The sequence below is a fragment of the Hemitrygon akajei genome, chromosome 3, assembly GCF_048418815.1.
Source record: "Hemitrygon akajei chromosome 3, sHemAka1.3, whole genome shotgun sequence".
NCBI classification, from domain to species: Eukaryota; Metazoa; Chordata; class Chondrichthyes; order Myliobatiformes; family Dasyatidae; genus Hemitrygon; species Hemitrygon akajei.
The window spans coordinates 93,697,614-93,715,264 of NC_133126.1; the positions used below are offsets into that span (position 1 = coordinate 93,697,614).

Consider the following 17,651-nt stretch of genomic DNA (forward strand, 5'->3'; position numbering starts at 1 on the left):
CATTTCTATTGTTGTGTGGCATATTCTCTGCACAACTGGTTAGTGTCTGGATCGATGTTCCTGTCATGGTTGCCTGGTCGGGAAAGGCTATAAGTTCAGAATGGACAGGGTCCACTAGGAAGTTAGAGCATGAGAATGGATTTTGTAAAACAAATAGCGTTAAAATGGATTAGATGCCTCAAATGGTATAAGTACAAGAAAATCTTCGTAGGGCACTGTTGAAGAAGACGGGTCCATTTAATACTAGTTTATGTGCCTCTCATCTCCATTGCGGGAGCAACAACGTGTGGCACAATATGCTGAACAATGCAATTCTGTAGCTTGATATGTTTGCGTTTATTTAACATATGCAGATGTGGACATCAGTAAGATAAAAAGCATAGTGTTGTCTGCAAGAGGTTGATATAGTGCAATCTCTCGTAGGTGATTATTCCTATGTAATGCTCTGACAAAGGTTTCACTGCTAATGTAATGGTTGTTCTGTATCAGCAGTGTTTGGGTTATGACTAGAGGTAATGGGGACTTTGGAATGTGAGCTGTTTTTGTCTTGTTGTGTGCCAGAGAGTGAGTTGTTCTAGGTCTTCTGTTTGGTGGAAGATGGAGAGAGAAGATGCCAGATCAGAGAGGTCATATACAGCAGGACAGAGTGGACTTGGAATGGGGCTGGGAGTCGATGTCACCCGGGGGAAATCGAAGGAGGACTAACGGATGGGAAACCGTGAGCTCCAGTGTGCACATTAGACTGTTTCATTAAAATTACCACGTTTTTCTGTTTTTCTTTACTAACCCTCGAGTCAAGTTAAGAATTAATTTCATATGGTGTATTGTCTGTTATTTTGTGGTACTGACTTGTAACAGAAGAACACATCACGCGGCATCCACACAAACAAGAGGTTTTGCACCTCGGATTTCAAACTTTTGGCGGGGCCAGAGACTGTCTTCACTAGACTAAGGCTGCCGGCTGAACCTGAGGGTTACAATTGTGGGGGCTCGACCGGGATTTATTTTGTTGGATGCTGTGTGGTTGTCCTGAGCATTGAACCGGTGGGTTGTGTGGTTAAGTCTGTGCTGGTATAGATGCTGCTGGGGTGGAGTGATCCAGGTGGGTTACTGGTAATTATGCGTGCGTGTTGAGTGGGGTAGATATTCATATGCCGGATGAATTGTTAATTCGACTTTTAAGTACTGTTAAAGCTGTAGGCAAAGTTATGATTGTGGGGTGAAGATTTGACAAAATGGCGGGCACAGACTTTGTTTTAGTTTGGACTAGTGCTGACGTAATGGCAGTGAGACTGCCTGATACTGTTGGGGCCATAGGGGATGGGGGGTGGGTATCTATCTGTGGACAGCCGGAGGTTCAGCGGGACACTGCAAGGGATGTAGCAGGGCTCTGCCAAGGGACAGAGGGGTCTGAGTTGCAGGAGGGCCCGAGTGATAGACCGGGGGAGGCCTCGCCAGGTGGACCAAAAGTATCCCCAGTAGTGTCGGAAAATGAAGAGGTAGAGGAGGGGCTTTGGACATCTCAGAGAATCAGGAGAGCACAGATAGGCTAGCTTAGGTAGCAATGGGGGAACAGAGTGTGGCCCCTACCGCTTTGGGGAGCTATGTCACTGCCTTTTCAACCTGGGTTGGACTTTGTGTGTTGTAGGAAGGGTTGGCAAATTATCTCAAAGTCATGAGGACATGACTAAATTTGGTGGGGGAGAGTGTAAGACCCTGGGAAAGGTTTCACTACTAATGTAATGCTTTCTCTGTAGCAGCAGTGTTTGGGTTATGACTAGAGATAGCAGAAGCTTTGGAATGTACACTGTCCAATGAAAGGTGTGCTTTTTTCTTGTTGTGGGCCTGAGAACGAGCTGTTCTAGGTCTTTTAATTGGCGAAATATGGAGAGAAAAGATGCTAGATCGGAGAGGTCGTAGACTGGACTTGGAATGAGGCCGGGAGTCGACGACGCTCGGGGGGTATCGAAGGAGGACTAACGGACGGGAAACCATGAGCTCCAACGCGTACAGTAGACTGTTTCATTAAAATGGGCCCTTTACTTTCTGTTTTTCTTAATTAACCCTTTAGTTAAATTAAGAATTATTAAGCGAAATCGTTTAATTGCATATGGTGTACTGTCTGTTATTTCATGGCAGCATCCACACAAGCAAGAGGTTTTGTACCTCAGATTTCACAGGTTTGGCGGGGCCAGAGACTGTTCTCCTGAGACTAACGCCGCCGGCCGAACCTGAGGGTTACACTTAGAAAACAACGATTCGTCAACATCTGCACCGCATGCATGGTGAAAGCAATTCCACCGTTAACCGCAAGAGTACTTTGCAGACGTCCGAGTCTTCGCATTATGCCACAGAAGTACGCACCAGTGTTTGGGTGTCTCGGCCTGAATCTAGAGGCGTTGAATGATTTGCTGAGCTGCAGAGAGGCTCAGTAGCTTGATGAGCTGATCTCTCATTTTTAATCTAAGTGCAGCTGAATCATGCAACACCGCGCCATTCACTTGATTCCGGTCCTATCTCTCGTTTTATTGGTGTTTTCTAATTGACTTAAAATAATTTAGGTTATTTATATTTTAATGCATATATTGATGTTCTAATTCGTAATTTTTTAAAAAGTTAATGCGTTTCCAAATTCTTATGTCTATGTAGCGTTTGAAATTTCTGAAATGCGACTTCCTGAATCCTGATTCTAACATTCAGATACAAGAAATCGACTCGAAATCATTACATAGAGCAAAAAGAAATATGTACTCGGAACTACTCGTAATTTATTCAGGAATTAAGATAGTCGTCCACTCAGATCAAATAAAAAGATTACTAAACGTTTGGTGCGTGCACTGTTGTGTAGTTTGAAACCAGTTGATGCTATCTTGGCTGAACCATAATTCTTTCTTAATGTTTTGGTTTGAGCAACTCTTCATGATCGGCATCATCTCTATACCCATTAAGGACAAGACTTCTGAAACTTTAATCTATTATTACAGGTACAAAAGTGCCAATGCCCCTCAATTCTTCCACGTAAGAGGAAATTCTTATAAGAGCATCCCAAAATTTCCTTTTCCAATGACAACACTGTATGTAAAATCAATTCATATTGATGCATCTTGTCAAAAGGTTTTTAAAAAGGCACAGTGCTGCCCTGACCTACAAGTTTAATTAAGTTAGCGATGTGCTAAAAGAGGCTTCAGGAAACATCTTGAGCGGCACATGTTCAGTCTTTCACTTAGATGAAAGGGCAATCGCAAATTGTCTCCTACAATTAGATCGTTTATAATTAAAATCATAACAAGAACCTAATAATTTCTAAACAGTAAGCAGACTTCCCTGACCACTGTGACGTTCGATCTGTGGTAGAATAACGTCAGAGACGTCACCGAGGTGCAAAGACATCATATACGGAGTGGCCAATTCCACGAAACAATCATCATTAAGAACAGACTAGAAGATAAAATGTTTGATTGTTACTCATTTTTGAAATATTTTCCAGCAAGAAAAATGAATGTTTGGATGTGCAACTTGGATTAGTGTGGAAGCAGAAAACTTGAGGCAAACTGCAGTAAAGAGCAAAAACAATTGTCGTCGTTACCGTGAACGAGGAACGACAGTTGCCAGGGCAACGAAGGTGAATCAGCAGTGATTATGGGTACACAATTTCAAAACTCAGTTAGATCTTATCTAAGAATTTTTAATGTTTTCCTGCTTTTTACAGCGAGAGTAATACCCATACAGAGAGACGGAGTAACACGGAGAGAACAGTAACACGCAGGCTGAACGTTTACATGCAAAATGTGCAGTCACGAATCACAAGTGAAGACTGAAGATCAGGACATCGAACAAGTAATATAAACTGATATTGAGTGGAGCAGAATGTTGACTAGAAACAGTAAAAATTCAGGGGTAAATGCCTGTTGATTACAACTCTGGGGAAATTTGACTTGGATCGGCAGCACTCAACAGGGCGCAGTACAGATGCCTCTTTGAAATACAAGACACTAATAAGAGTAGAGAGGCCATCGGTCAATGAATGAAGGTGTACAGGCAGAGCACAAAATAGCAGATAATATACTTTTGGCTCCGGCCTGCAAAGGTGATAATTTTTCATGTGGAAAATGTTACCTGTGCATCGTGGAACCAAATTATTGTAAACAATAATACCCCTTTGTTGTTACAAACCCAGAATTTTACACTAATATGGGATTAAATATGAATGGAAGAGTGATCTCCACAAACAAGGAAAGACGACGCGAAAGTAATTGATTATCAATAATTTTGAGGGCGATCAAAAGCACGGAGAGAAGCAAACTAGAAAACGCCATTCGCCTAACATTTCCAAGAATTTGTAAGTCTTGGGAATCGCCTAAATAACAATAATTGTAAGATATCATTCTCCCTCTGAACACAAGGAAACATTAGTTCGCATCAATTGGGAGCTTTTTTGGTTATTTTGTAAATGCAATTTCCATTGTTTGAGTAAAGTATTTCGCTGTTGAACTTCTTTGGTAAGATCTCCTCATGAAAATTCACAGCCCCAACCCTAAATTCCAGGTTAGAAGACAGGTAAATTATCGTATTTTCGTTGCAGAAATGCTGCAGTGTTTTTATCAGATAGGGGAACTGTGTTGGACTATACACGATATCGGAGCCAATGATGATATCGAAATCTGATGGGTAGTTGTCCTGATCAGTGCCCCAGACCAAGGTACCGATGTTGGCCCTGTGTCGGGAGTGTGACGGGATGTTAGCAGAGACGTTGTGCTCGACTTGCTTCAAAACATCTGGTTTGTCCGTCAGAGTGACATCACCGCCTGAAGAAAAAGTCAAATAACTGTTATTTGACAATCTACCCAGTTCTTATAGCAATATACATCAAGAGAATATAAATATTCAGATTCTGCAGGGAAAAAATAATCCATTGGCCCACTCAGTCCGGCGTGCCCTTGATTCATAGACTCAGACATGAAGAGGGCGAGGGTATGGCGCAAATGTCCTGAAGGGGATTCTGTGAATGAGTTCACCTATACACGCTTGCTGAAATTATGCTCTTGCGAGTTAGTGAGGGGAATGGTATAAGACCCCTTAAAAACAGGGCCTTCTTCGCCCTTCTTTATATAATCGGAAGCGAGGAATATTTAGCTATAAGACTTACCGAAATCTGACCTTTCCAAAAGTAAGGTTGCCTTTACAACTAGGACATTGCCCTTCAATTTCAACGACCTAGTGCATGTTTATAGCCGTATTCCGTGCACGCACACGCCGGCACGCGCACATCCAATTATACACTCACCGAACCCCAAACACATGCAGACCGATCCCTCTCCCCACCCCCCCCCCCACACACTCACAGGCGACCCTTCTGCCTTGTGGGTAGTAACATTTTCACCTCCACTTCCATGTGCTCCTAGATCTGAGAACCCATTAGCCCCCATATCTTTATTATCTCCACGTTCAATATTTATTTCAAATTGCTTGCCAACGTCTGCAGAAGCTACGGTGCTCTTCCCATTGAGAGCTGACTTTAGGTAGTGCAGACTAAATGGAGCATTGAACTCACAAGCTGGCAAGTCATGTTACACGTGAATAAAACTTCTGGTTGGCCACATTTTGGAGTATAATTGTCAGTCCTGGCAGCCGTATTGCAGGAAGGATGTGGGGATTCACGAGAATGCTTTAGTAGAACATGGATATACTTGGGTTGCCTCCTCTGGAGCGTCAGGGGCTGAGGAGCAAATTGATGGACATTGATAAAATTTTGGGAACCAGATAGCGGGTAGATGGCCAGAGTCTTTTTCCACGGAGAAAATGTCAAGTTGTAGATGCATAGCTTTAAGATATAGGGAGCAAGTTTAGGGAGATTTGCGAGGGAAGATATTTGCACAGAGAGTGTAGGCGCCGGATACGCGCTGCCAGGGGAGCTGCGGAAGAAGATTCGTTTATGCAATCATGCGAGCGGGGGTGGGTGGGGTGGAATTAGAGGGATACAGACCACGTACAAGAGATGGGGTTAGTTCAATTAGCTTCATGGTCAGTGTAGACCTGGTGAGCCGAAGGGCCTGTCCCTGGGCTTCACTGTTCTATGTGCTATGTACTTTTGCGTGTATACTATTGATAAGATGAATATCCGCTTAAGAACTATTTCAGTGATTAATTGTTTTAAGGATTTTGCTTTTAATTTTTAAAAAATAATTATTTGCTTCGTTCCTCCGGTTTTTAAATTACTGGCTATAGGCTTCAATAATAAAAATCCATAAGTTGCCTGAGTGTGGTTGAACTGCAGAAAGCACGAGCTGTCCGTATGCCTCAATTGTACGTTTGTAGCTTCTCGACTATGTACAAAGCACAATCCCTCGCCCTTTCCTCTGGTACGTTGTAACTGAAATAAACGCCTCAGTCCTACTTAGGATGACCAATATCGGTTATCGGGAAAAGTACCTCGAAAACAGCGGGAAAGCTTTGAGATCTGTAATCATGCTGAGAAGCCCGCTTATCGTTAAGTCTCCTTCAAGATTTGGAGTCAGATTTTCTTTGCTAAATATTCAATGAGCGATCAATCAGCTTGGGGGGGGGGGGTTTACAGAGTGCATCCACATTGCTGAACAGATTATTCGTTCATGGTCTGTTGGGAAAGAACAATTGACGCCTACTTTAAAAATGTAAATGTTGTAAGTAAACATTGTGATATTTGCTAGTTACAGCAAATTATAACTTATAAAAGCACAGAGTGTATATTTGCCAGTTTTAAGAATGAAGTATGTTCTTGGAGAAGTACGGTTCTGCCAACATGTTAATGATGGGGTCAAAATTATAAATAAACTCTACAGTTGTGCTTTAGGTCCCGAGTCTAAAAACTGAATTTTGGGCATAGTGGTTAGCACATGCTTTACCGTATCAGTGAACAAGGTTCACTTCCCACCGCCATTCTCCCCGTGACAGCGTGGGTTTCCTCCGGTTGCTCCGGTTTCCTCACACAGTCCAAAGACACACCAGTCGGTAGGTTAATTGGTCTTTGTGAATTGTCCCGTGATTAGGCCAGGATTAAATCGGGGGATTACTGGGTGGCGAAGCTCCAAGGGCCGGAAGTGCGTATTCGGTATCTCAATAAATAAATTGACGAGCAATAAGTACTACTGGCACAATCAATAATGATAATGATTTACAATGTGTATAGTTATTGTAGATTTAAGTGCAATAAATAATTAACCTATGCAACATTATGTTGTATATTAATTGTAGCAATAATGGCGAGAAACAGTATAGATTTCAGCGTTATTAATACTAAAGAAAGATCTAACTGAATTGTGTAGCGTTTGAGATAACCACCATGGAATATAATTACAGTTTTACGAGCTTTAAATGATAATGCAGCACTAATATACTTTAAATAGATTTGAAGCTGGAGGAAGCAATTGTGTGATGGGGTAGTGTACTAGAAAGTTATCACAGATGTAGGAAATGTGCAGTTGCGATAAATATTTTAGTTTGAGTGTGACAATAAAATTAACTTGTTGACTCATGACGACCCGGCGGATAGTGTAGTTAACCATATGGTTTTCGTGGGAAAATACGGCAGTAGGTTGCCGGTCCTTCCTTCCGCGTAGATTTTGCTGCTGCCCAGGCTGGGTCCCGGCCGGATTCGAACTCAGGACTATCAACCTGGAGCCCAATGCTGATGCCACTACACCACCGGCTGGCCTGTATTAACTTGAAATATACATTAAGAATGTCCCTTATCGTGACATTTGCTCTGATCTGTAATTATAGATGAGACTAAAATCAATATCAAATGTAAGAAACATTGGTCCTCCCGCAAATGTGCTTTAAAGTACTTAAAACTTGTAATATTACGTAGGAGGGTAAGGTAACCTACCAAGGAGTACTGCCAAAATCCCCACAATTCCCGTGCCGGATCCGAGTTCAAGTATCTTCTTCCCGAAAAAATTCATCTTCACGTTTTGAAAGTGCTGACAAAGTTCAATGCCCTAGGAAAAGCAGTGGGGCTCTGTTAATGGCGGAGAACTTTCAGACCACGCCCGCTCCGAGGCACAGCGGTGGCAGCTAGTTGGTGGAGGTTTAAGTGAAAGGCTCCTATGGTTAGATCGGAGTGCTTCTGTTCACGACCTAAAACTGCGATCTCAAGGGGAAATGACGGTCTTCGGAAAATCGTGACAAATTGTATTGCCTTAACAGGGTGGAAATGTTTTGAGTAAATGAGTTTGTAAAAACAAAATCCGTTTTTAAAGCTTTATTATCATATGGCGGTAATATCAGAGGCAAAATGCAGCGCAAGTGGGATACTTTTACCAACAATGCTCTTCTTCGGAAGGAAACCAAGCAGAACTGTATCGCTTTGCTGACTAAATATTAATCCTAATTATAGATCGATTTCCCCCAACAAATTAAAATCGGCGTTGCAAGTTTTATACTCTCTTACAAATGTGGCTTTTTGTTAACTCTCAGAATGTAGTCCGAAAAGTTTGGCATCTGTTCATAGAGGCTGTTTTGCATTAGGGTCTCATTGTTTGTCTTCGCCGGATTGTAAATCATCTTGCTGTAGATAGCGTCGCGTTAGGTCACGCTGTGCGAACTGACAAGTTCCGTTCACACAGATAATACTGGAGGAACTCGGCATGTCAGGCAGCATCAGTGGAAATGAACAAACAAATAGTCGACGTTTCGGGCCGAAACCCAAGGGATTCTGCCTGACCTGCTGAGTTCCTTCGGCATTTTGTGTGGGTTGTTCTGGTTTTCCAGCATTTGAAGAATCTCTTGTGTTTTTGAAAATCCATTCACTTTAATTTTGTAACTTTCTAAATGAAGAATTAATATACTTTGGCTACCTTGTTGGGCCCATGATAAAACAATTGCTCTGGTTTTTGAAATATGGTTAGGGTACAACTTCGGGTCTCTCTACCTGAACCCTCGCACTACGGCTAAAATACTGAAACCTCAACAGTAGTCTCAGTACCTCAGCCACTGGTATTTATAGAGGCTGTAGGAGCTGTGAGGGTGGTGTGAAAAAGAGTGCTCCATAATAAAGAAGGGGGTGGGGAAGATGATGGAGTCGCAATGAAAAGGCCACAGAACTCAGGTGACTCAGAACACGTACTCTAAATGGGGAAATGATTAAACAAAAACGGGGGCACCTGGCCAAAATGAACGACCGAAGAGAGCTTAGGGGTATTGTGGCAAATTAAAGAGATAAGCAGGATGCTGGCACTATGAGGATTGAAGGCAAAGCCACACATAATCATTATAAAGATAATTAGGAATGAGATTTTCTTTGCATTCGCGAGTTGAAATAATTATGCCCGTTCGCCCTATTGAACGATCACTAGGAAACTATCCAGGCGGTATTTATAATGTTCATTAGCAGAAGATAGCTCAGATGCGATTAAAGTTATAGATAATTGAAAATCTAGACCATTATAGCTATTATGTCCATGAGACCGTTTTGTCTAACTAAATGGCGTAAGATCGACTTGAAATGTGGTCGACTGCGCATCGAAATGAAAGCGGCCTTTCGCTCCTCTGAATCCGCACCAGTGCAGTGACAGATTGCAAAGGCGTTTCAACATATCGGCAGTATCGATAAATTTACTAAATTTCCTAAATTTTCAATGTGCTACTCGAACTTACTGGCTCCCAGACATAGGCAGAAACGCCCAAAGAAGAATCCTTAAACATCGAAATTTTTAAAGTGTATCCACAAAATTCATATATTTTTTCTTGCCACCAGCGTTTTCTGTCATCGGTGTCGCTCATCTTCGCTGGTTTTGAACAGGGTGCCAAACAAATAGATTCTATCAGCCAGTCCCAAACACGCTACTTCTCCGGGGATTTGATCTAGGATAAAAGAAGAACTTTAGAGAAAACGCCATTTAATCTATATGTCTAAATAATCGGAGGAAACGCCATAGGGGGAATAGTAACTAGAGTTACCTTCAGAATATATACTATAATCAATTGGAACACTTCGCTAAATTCACTACACATCCAGTATTGAATTCTAACGTGGTTTAACAGTTATGCTACTAGAGATACAAACTATTATCTATAAAACGGTTTTTATTAATAAAATTACGTTACCTGCAGAGCCTGATAGGAATCGCTCTGCAGGAAGATGGTGTTGAGATAAAACATCAGCCATGATCTTATTCAATGGCTTAAGACACGACAGTAACATGATTTCGTGTTTCATCTATAACCTTCTTATGCAAAGTAAACACTCAAACAAGTTCAAATAACACAGTAAACACGAGGAAATCTGCAGATGTTGGAAATTCAAGCAACACACACAAAATGCTGGTGGAACACAGCAGGCCAGGCAGCATGTATTGGAAGAAGCACTGTCGACGTGTCGCGCCGAGACCCTTCGTCCTGACTTCTCCCTGTAGATGCTGCCTGGCCTGCTGTGTTCCACCAGCATTTTGTCAAATAACACAGACTGCGGAGAGCACCCTCCAGCTTTGGCATCAGTATTACCTTTTGACCTATTAGCTCCGGATTATTTTTTTTTTTGGATTTTGTCTGTCTTCAGATGCACAGGATTATTCTAATATTGAACTCAGCACTGGTGACATTCCACCGAGACGAAGGAGTTACACCGCATTAAGATAGTTGGGCGGTACAGCGGAGAGGCCTGTAAAGCTGCTGCATCCGCTGCTCCTGTGATCTGGTTTCAACATGGCGCCGAGCGCCGCCGGCGTGGAGCTTGCTTCTCTTCCTATGAACACGTGCGTTTCCTCGTACATCCCAAGGTATTCTGCTGGTAGGTATGTTGGCCTGTGTAAATTGTCTCAAGTATGTAACAAAGTGGTAGAATCTGGGGAGGTGTTCATGGCATATATGGAGTGAATGAAATGGCTTACGGTATAATTAGTGCAAGAGTGGGTTGTTGTGGACTCGATGGTCTGTTTCATGTCATGTCGTTATGACTCCGTAACTCTAACCCTTTAATAATAAGCACCAGATCTTCCTCAACCTGATTCAGTTACCGCACAAATTATACAACTCAAAAGGGTTGTATAATATGCTTTGGAATTTCTCCCTGTTTATCAGAATGCATTATTATTAATAACTCCGTAATATTTTACTTTCTTATTTTATGGAGACTATGGGATCAGAAATCCCAAAGTCTCTCACTGAAGAAATTTGGCAACATTCAGACATATCAGCAAAAACAGATATACCGCAGCTAAAGCCGATTCAGTAGCGGCGAAGGCGTAAAACTCACATTAAGCAGTGTCTCTGTCTCTACAGCGATCTTCAATTGTCCTTGCTTCACTTTCAGTGAAGGAGCATACGGTGAACGTGCTCAAGGTTTTAAGCTGCCGAAATCTCGCAAGAGTTAAAGTTGACCGGCCTTGATCTTATCAAGGTCAGGGAGAGAAGAAACACATGAAACAGAAGCCACGAAACATCAGTTCTACGAGGCTTTTCAGTGGGATCAGGGCAGAATTTAATGAAAAGTATTACAATAAATAATCCAATTATTGACCCAGTGAGTTTGGGTCTCAGCAAAAAAAAATTACGCCTCTTAATTCTTGCCCTTGAGCTGCATTGGCCGCACGCACTGGGCATCGGTTGCCCGTATTAAAAATTAAAAATGAAAAGTATATTAATTGTAAGACTTTTCTCAGCCTGCGGACTTCCGGTTGCCATCCGCCTCCCTATCTTCAATACTCGCCCTTAAGTAGTTTTAATATTTTAGAATGTGCTGACTGCCGTTTCTATTATATATGAGGAGGATGCATGGTAAGGAGTATTATTGCAGTAGGATGTTACACTGAATTGAGGTTAATATTGAAGTAGAGTTTAAGAAAACAGAGAACGTAGTGACTTCTTTGGCACCATATTTTCGTGGCTAAAGTACGCATTGTAGATGCAAACAGCAGGCAACATCATTGCGTCAAACTTGTAAACGCACGTGATGCCCAACGTAACCAATTAAGATAGAAAGTCAGAAACTAGCAGGGGTATTAAGCATAAGAGTTGGAATGTTATGGTGAGGTTGTATAAGGCATTGGTGAGGCTGAATTTGGAGTATTGTGAGCAGTTTTGGTCACTGAATTACAGGAAGGATATTAATAAAGTTGAAAGAGTGCAGAGAAGGTTTACAAGGATGTTGCCGGAACTTGAGAAACTGAGTTACAGAGAAAGGTTGAATAGGTTAGGACTTTATTCCCTGGAGCGTAGAAGAATGAGGGGTGATTTGATAGAGGTATATAAAATTATGATGGATGTAGATAGAGTGAATGCAAGCAGGCTTTTTCCACTGAGGCTAGGGGAGAAAAAAACAGAGGACATGGGTGAAGGGGGAAAAGTTTAAAGGGAACATTAGGGGGTGCTTCACACAGAGAGTGGTGGGAGTGTGGAATGAGCTGCCAGATAAAGTGGTAAATGCAGGCTCACTTTTAACATTTAAGAAAAACTTGGACAGGTACATGGATGAGAGGTGTATGGAGGGATATGGTCCAGGTGCAGGCCAGTAGGACTAGGCAGAAAATGGTTCAGCACAGCCAGGAAGGGCCAAAGGGCCTGCTTCTGTGCTGTAATGTTCTATGGTTCTATGGTTCTATGGTATTTCTTTAATCAGGAAGAATGATGAATTTTCATGATACTGGTAAGTGATTTTGGACCACGCCATAATCGACAGGTTCGCTTCATCGCAAGGGCTGCGCGAAGCTCCGAGGCGAAGATATCGTAAATCTACAAACAAAAGTAAATTAATCTAATTCCACTGAATAATGTCTTCCTCATCATCAAATGAAATGATAGCAGTGTAATTTCCCGTCAAAAATCTAGGAGACTGAACCTAGAAATTGGCAAATTTGTAAATCGGTTTATTATTGTCACATGTACCGAGGTGCAGTGAAAACCTGTTTTGCATGCCATCCACCCAGATCATTGTATTACATCAGAGCAGTGAGGTAGCATAAGGGAAAGCAACAACAGAATGCAGAAAGAAGAGTTGTAGAATGTAAGCGCAGTGCAGGCAGCAAATGTGGTGCAAGGCCATGACGAGGTCGGTTGTGAGGACAGGAGTCTTATCTTATTGTATGGGGGGGCATTCAATAGTCTTTTAACTGCTGGGTGCAAACCGCCTGGTGGTACGTGCTTTCAGGCTTTGTGTCCCCCATATCAGCCATTTCATTTTCAATCTGGGTTTCAAGGTAATCAAGAAGATTAAATTTATGATCTGTTATGTTGGTTGATGTTTACGAGAAATAAACTGTCACATTGATGCATATCCTCCTTGCTTGTTCCGCCCATAATCTGTGGGGGAGACAAAGGCATTCTTTCATGTTAAGATCACTGAGTACTGCTTTCTACACCAAACATTTTCTGGCTCTAGGACAAGTTGTTCGGGATGTTACGTTTGAACACCGAGGTTATCTCCCACGCATCTTATGTCATCTATTTTCGTTCCAATTCCGCATGTGTAATGAACACTGACTGTAAAGTCCTTGGCCCTGTTATGAACTGTTCGAGCACTAAGAGCTGATACTAGTGAAAGCATGAATGTATCAAGCGCATTAAGCAACAGTCTCCTGGCTGTAGTATTGATGTGACTCGGACACCGCTGTAGATTGAACAACCACGTTTATTCAACAGAATTCCATTTTTCTTACCTACGTCCTGGCGTCATACGCACTCTGACCTACGAATACTCATACAATACATTACATCCCCCTTCTCAAGATATTTTTTTACAACACTGTGAATTAACAAAACAATGCCTCTAGGTATGCCTTTCTTACATTGCAACAGCCATGACGTAAACTAAGAAAATACATCTTAACTTCTTATACTGTATTCTACATTGTATCTTACTATACTAACAGCACTGTATTTTCTTTTACTAACGTAAACTAATAAACCTTTTATTTCACACCTTGGAACTTATAGCATGTGTGACTTTGCCTCAAACTGTGTGAGACTGTAGGTAGATCTAGTCTCTATATCTAGCTGGAAGTTTGACTTGTCTCCCAGACCGTGTGTAACACAACTGCGACTGTGCTTGTCCTTCATCAGTGTCAGTCTCTCGAGTGACCTCTGTGTCTTTGCGGTCTGCATCACTCTTGGTGTCGTTTGTTTCCATGTCTGTATCTGTGGAAATGTCCTGTGCATCTGTACGTGGAAACTCCCTCTCGCCTGTCTTCAGCAGATGCTTCCTGTTCCTCCTGTAGACTCTTCCATCCGGCGTGCGAACTATGAAAGATCTTGGTTGCTGATGTCTGTTCACAACCACAGCTGGTTGCCAAGTGTCTCCTCTCTGTATTCTGACATTTTCACCTGTATGCAGATCTGGTAACTGTCTTGTATGTCTGTCATAGTAGCTCTTTTGCTTTATTTGCTTGTACTTTAGCTTGTCCTGTACTTGAGCATTACCTTCAGGAGTCAGTAGAGTTGTGGATGTTGGCAGCTTGGAGTTCAGACGACATCCCATCAACAGCTGTGCAGGAGAGAACCCCACACCCTCAATCGGTGTGTTGCTGTATTCAAGCAGAGCAATGTAAGGGTCACTGTTGCTGCTTTGTGCCTTCTTGAGCACGTTCTTGACAGTTTGTACAGTTCTCTCTGCTTGTCCATTAGACTGAGCGTGCCCTGGACTGGAAGTAACATGTTGAAATTCCCAGCTTTCTGAGAACCCTCTAAACTCACCACTGGCATATTGTGGACCACTGTCACTAACGACAATATCTGGAACACCAAGTCTTGCAAATGTCAACTTCATTGCGGTAATGACACCTTGACTGGACATGTCACTTAACTTGGTGATCTCCAGATATTTTGAATAGTAGTCCACACAAAGCAGATATTCTGCACCATTGTAGTGAAAGAGATCTGTGCCAATCTTCTCCCATGGTCTTCCTGGTAGTGAGTGGGAAAGCAAAGGCTCTCTTGGATTGTTGTTTTTGTTTTCATTGCAGACAGCACACTGAGACACAATGTCCTCTATCTGAATTGACATGCCTGGCCAATAGAGAATGTCCCTTGCTCTTTCTTTACATTTCACTATCTCCAGGAGTGACTCATGAATTCTATTGAGCATTTCCTGTCTCATTTGGTTTGGTATGATGAGTTTTGCCGTTTTGAACATTAGTCCTGATGCATAGCTGATTTCCTCTTTAAATGTCCAGTATTTCTGCATTTCCTTTGGAACATCTTTTCTTTCCGTTGGCCATCCATTCATTGTAATGTTTCTTAGCATTTGCATTTCAGGATCATCTGCAGTCGCTTTCCTGAACGTGATCAACTTCTCCTCAGAGATGGGTAGCTGAGCTGTAACCCAGTTGACCTCCAGCTCTCTTCCTAGCAACTCTTCATTTTGCTCTTTGAGGTAAGTATGGCTCAAAGCATCAGTGAGGTACAGTTCTTTTCCTGGTTTATAGGTGACTGTGAGAGTGTACCTCTGTAGCCTGAGAAGCATCCTTTGCAGCCTCATAGGAGCTTGATGAAGTGGCTTTTTGAAGATGCTCTCCAGTGGTTTGTGATTGGTGGAATTTCTCACACCCGTAAACTATAGCGAGTAATTCCTTCTCAATTTGAGCATATCGGCCTTGACAGTCCATAAGTGCTCGTGATCCATATGCTACAGGCCTCCCATCCTGCAGTATAATAGCTCCTGTTCCCTCTGAACTGGCATCCACAGATATCGTCACCGGTTTATTGACATCATAGAACTTGAGTGCTGGTGCATTGGTAACCAACTGCTTCAATGTGTCAAAACTTTTCTTTTGTTCATCTTCCCAATGCCATTCAGTGTTGCTCTCTCGTAGCTTTCAAAGTGGAGCGCTGACCTCTGATAAGTTGGGAATGAATTTGGCAAGATACTGGATCATGTCCATGTACCTCAATAGTTCTCGCTTGTCTTCGGGTGGTGGTAGCTGTACCACAGCCCTGACCTTTGCATTATCTGGTTTTAGCCCATCAGCGCTGAGTATGTGACCTATGTATTTGATCTCTGTAGTTCTGATCCTACATTTACTTTTGTTCAGTTTTAGGTTGTATTCACGTGCTCTCTCCAGGAGCTTCCTCAGTCTCTGATCATGTTCCTCAATTGTGTCACCCCATATCAGTAAATCATCAATGATGTTGACCACCCCATCCAGGCCTTCGATCATTTGTGCCACGGACCTCTGAAATACCTCTGATGCAGAAAAATCCCAAAGGGTAGACGCAGAAAATGATATCTTCCTATGGGCGTGTTGAAAGTGCATAATTTGGAACTTTCCTCATCCAGCTTGATCTGCCAGAAACCTTGATTTGCATCTAATACTGAAAAGTGTTTCGCATAAGGCATGCGGGAGACAACCTCTTCAACCGTGAGCAGTGGATAGTGCTCTCTTTTGATGGCTCGGTTGAGATCTTGTGGATCCGTGCAAATCCTCATCTTTTTTTCTGTGACCAGTGTCATCATACTATTCACCCAGTCAGTCAGTTCTATTTGTCTCGTTATGACTCCCATCTGTTCCATTCTGTGTAGCTCCTCCACTACTTGATCCCTGAGAGCTACTGGAATCTTTCTCAGGGCATGCACGACTGGTGCAATAGTTGGATCAATCTGGATATGGTGTTTCCCTGGTAAACATCCTAATCCAGAAAACAAGTCAGCAAAGTCTTTGAGAATGTCATTTTCTTTCTCAACACCATAGATTCGCTTCACCAGGCCTAGCTTTGTGCATGTTGCTTTGCTCAGTATTGCTGGAACATGTTGCTGTACTATCTCAAACTCTATCTTGTGTTTTTGTCCTTTGTACACACAGGTGAGTGCTTTCTTTCCCAATGGCGCCGTCTTGTGGCGGAAATATGCAACCAGCTTGCAGGTGGATTTTCTCAGTCTTCCTCTGATGTCCAGTGAGCTGAATGTTTCTGCTGACATTACATTGCACTTTGCCCCAGTGTCAAGCTTAAATGTCAGATTCGTCCTGTTTATTATCAGATCTTGAGTCCAATCATCTTCATCCTCCGTCTCTGCATTGTCAATATTCTTGAAGCATACCTCCTGTTCCACTACAACTGTGCCAATGAACATGTCACTGTTGTCCTCACTCCGTTCCACACCATGCATTTTCCTTGCGTGCTCCTGTGATTTGCACATCTTTGCAAAGTGATTTCTTTTCTGGCATAACTTGCATGTTTGACCAAAGGCTGGACATCTTCTGTATCCATGTTTATAACCACATCTGTTGCAGTTAACTTCCTTTTGATCATCCTGTGGAGCTGGCTTTGTCCTACTCTTGTCAGTTTTCACAGTTTTTATTTTGTGCACTTCAATCTCTTCATTGAGCACTTTAACCTGACTTGACGTGATCTCGCTGGCACGGCACATATCAGTCGCTTTTTCCAATGTAAGGTCCGCCTCTCTCAATAGCCTGCCTCTCACATGATCATCTCGTATGCCGCATACAATCCCGTCATGTATTAAAGAATCATGCAGTTGTCCGAACTCACAGTCTTTTGCCTTGTTCTTCAAATCTGTTACGTAGGCGTCTATGGTCTCTGTTGGTCCTTGAGCCCTCGTGAAAAATGTGTGTTGGATGTACGGTAGGTTTTTTTTTCCATTCGCAGGAATCTTGAAACTTTTTCTTCAACACTTCAATTTTATCTTACTCATCATCTTGGAAGGCAAACGTGTTGCGAACGCTTAT

At 42.4% G+C, this 17,651-nt stretch overlaps 1 protein-coding gene across 1 annotated transcript; it reads right to left on the minus strand.

Annotated features, from left to right (window-relative positions):
• Positions 1–4,419: 4,419 nt before the first annotated feature.
• Positions 4,420–9,759, minus strand: LOC140723526 (EEF1A lysine methyltransferase 3-like). The gene is made up of 3 exons (XM_073038093.1): positions 9,634–9,759; positions 7,865–7,976; positions 4,420–4,805 (listed from the first exon to the last, which is right to left on the minus strand). Exons 1-3 carry the CDS (start codon positions 9,757–9,759, stop codon positions 4,420–4,422), a joined length of 624 nt encoding a protein of 207 aa, XP_072894194.1.
• Positions 9,760–17,651: the final 7,892 nt, after the last annotated feature.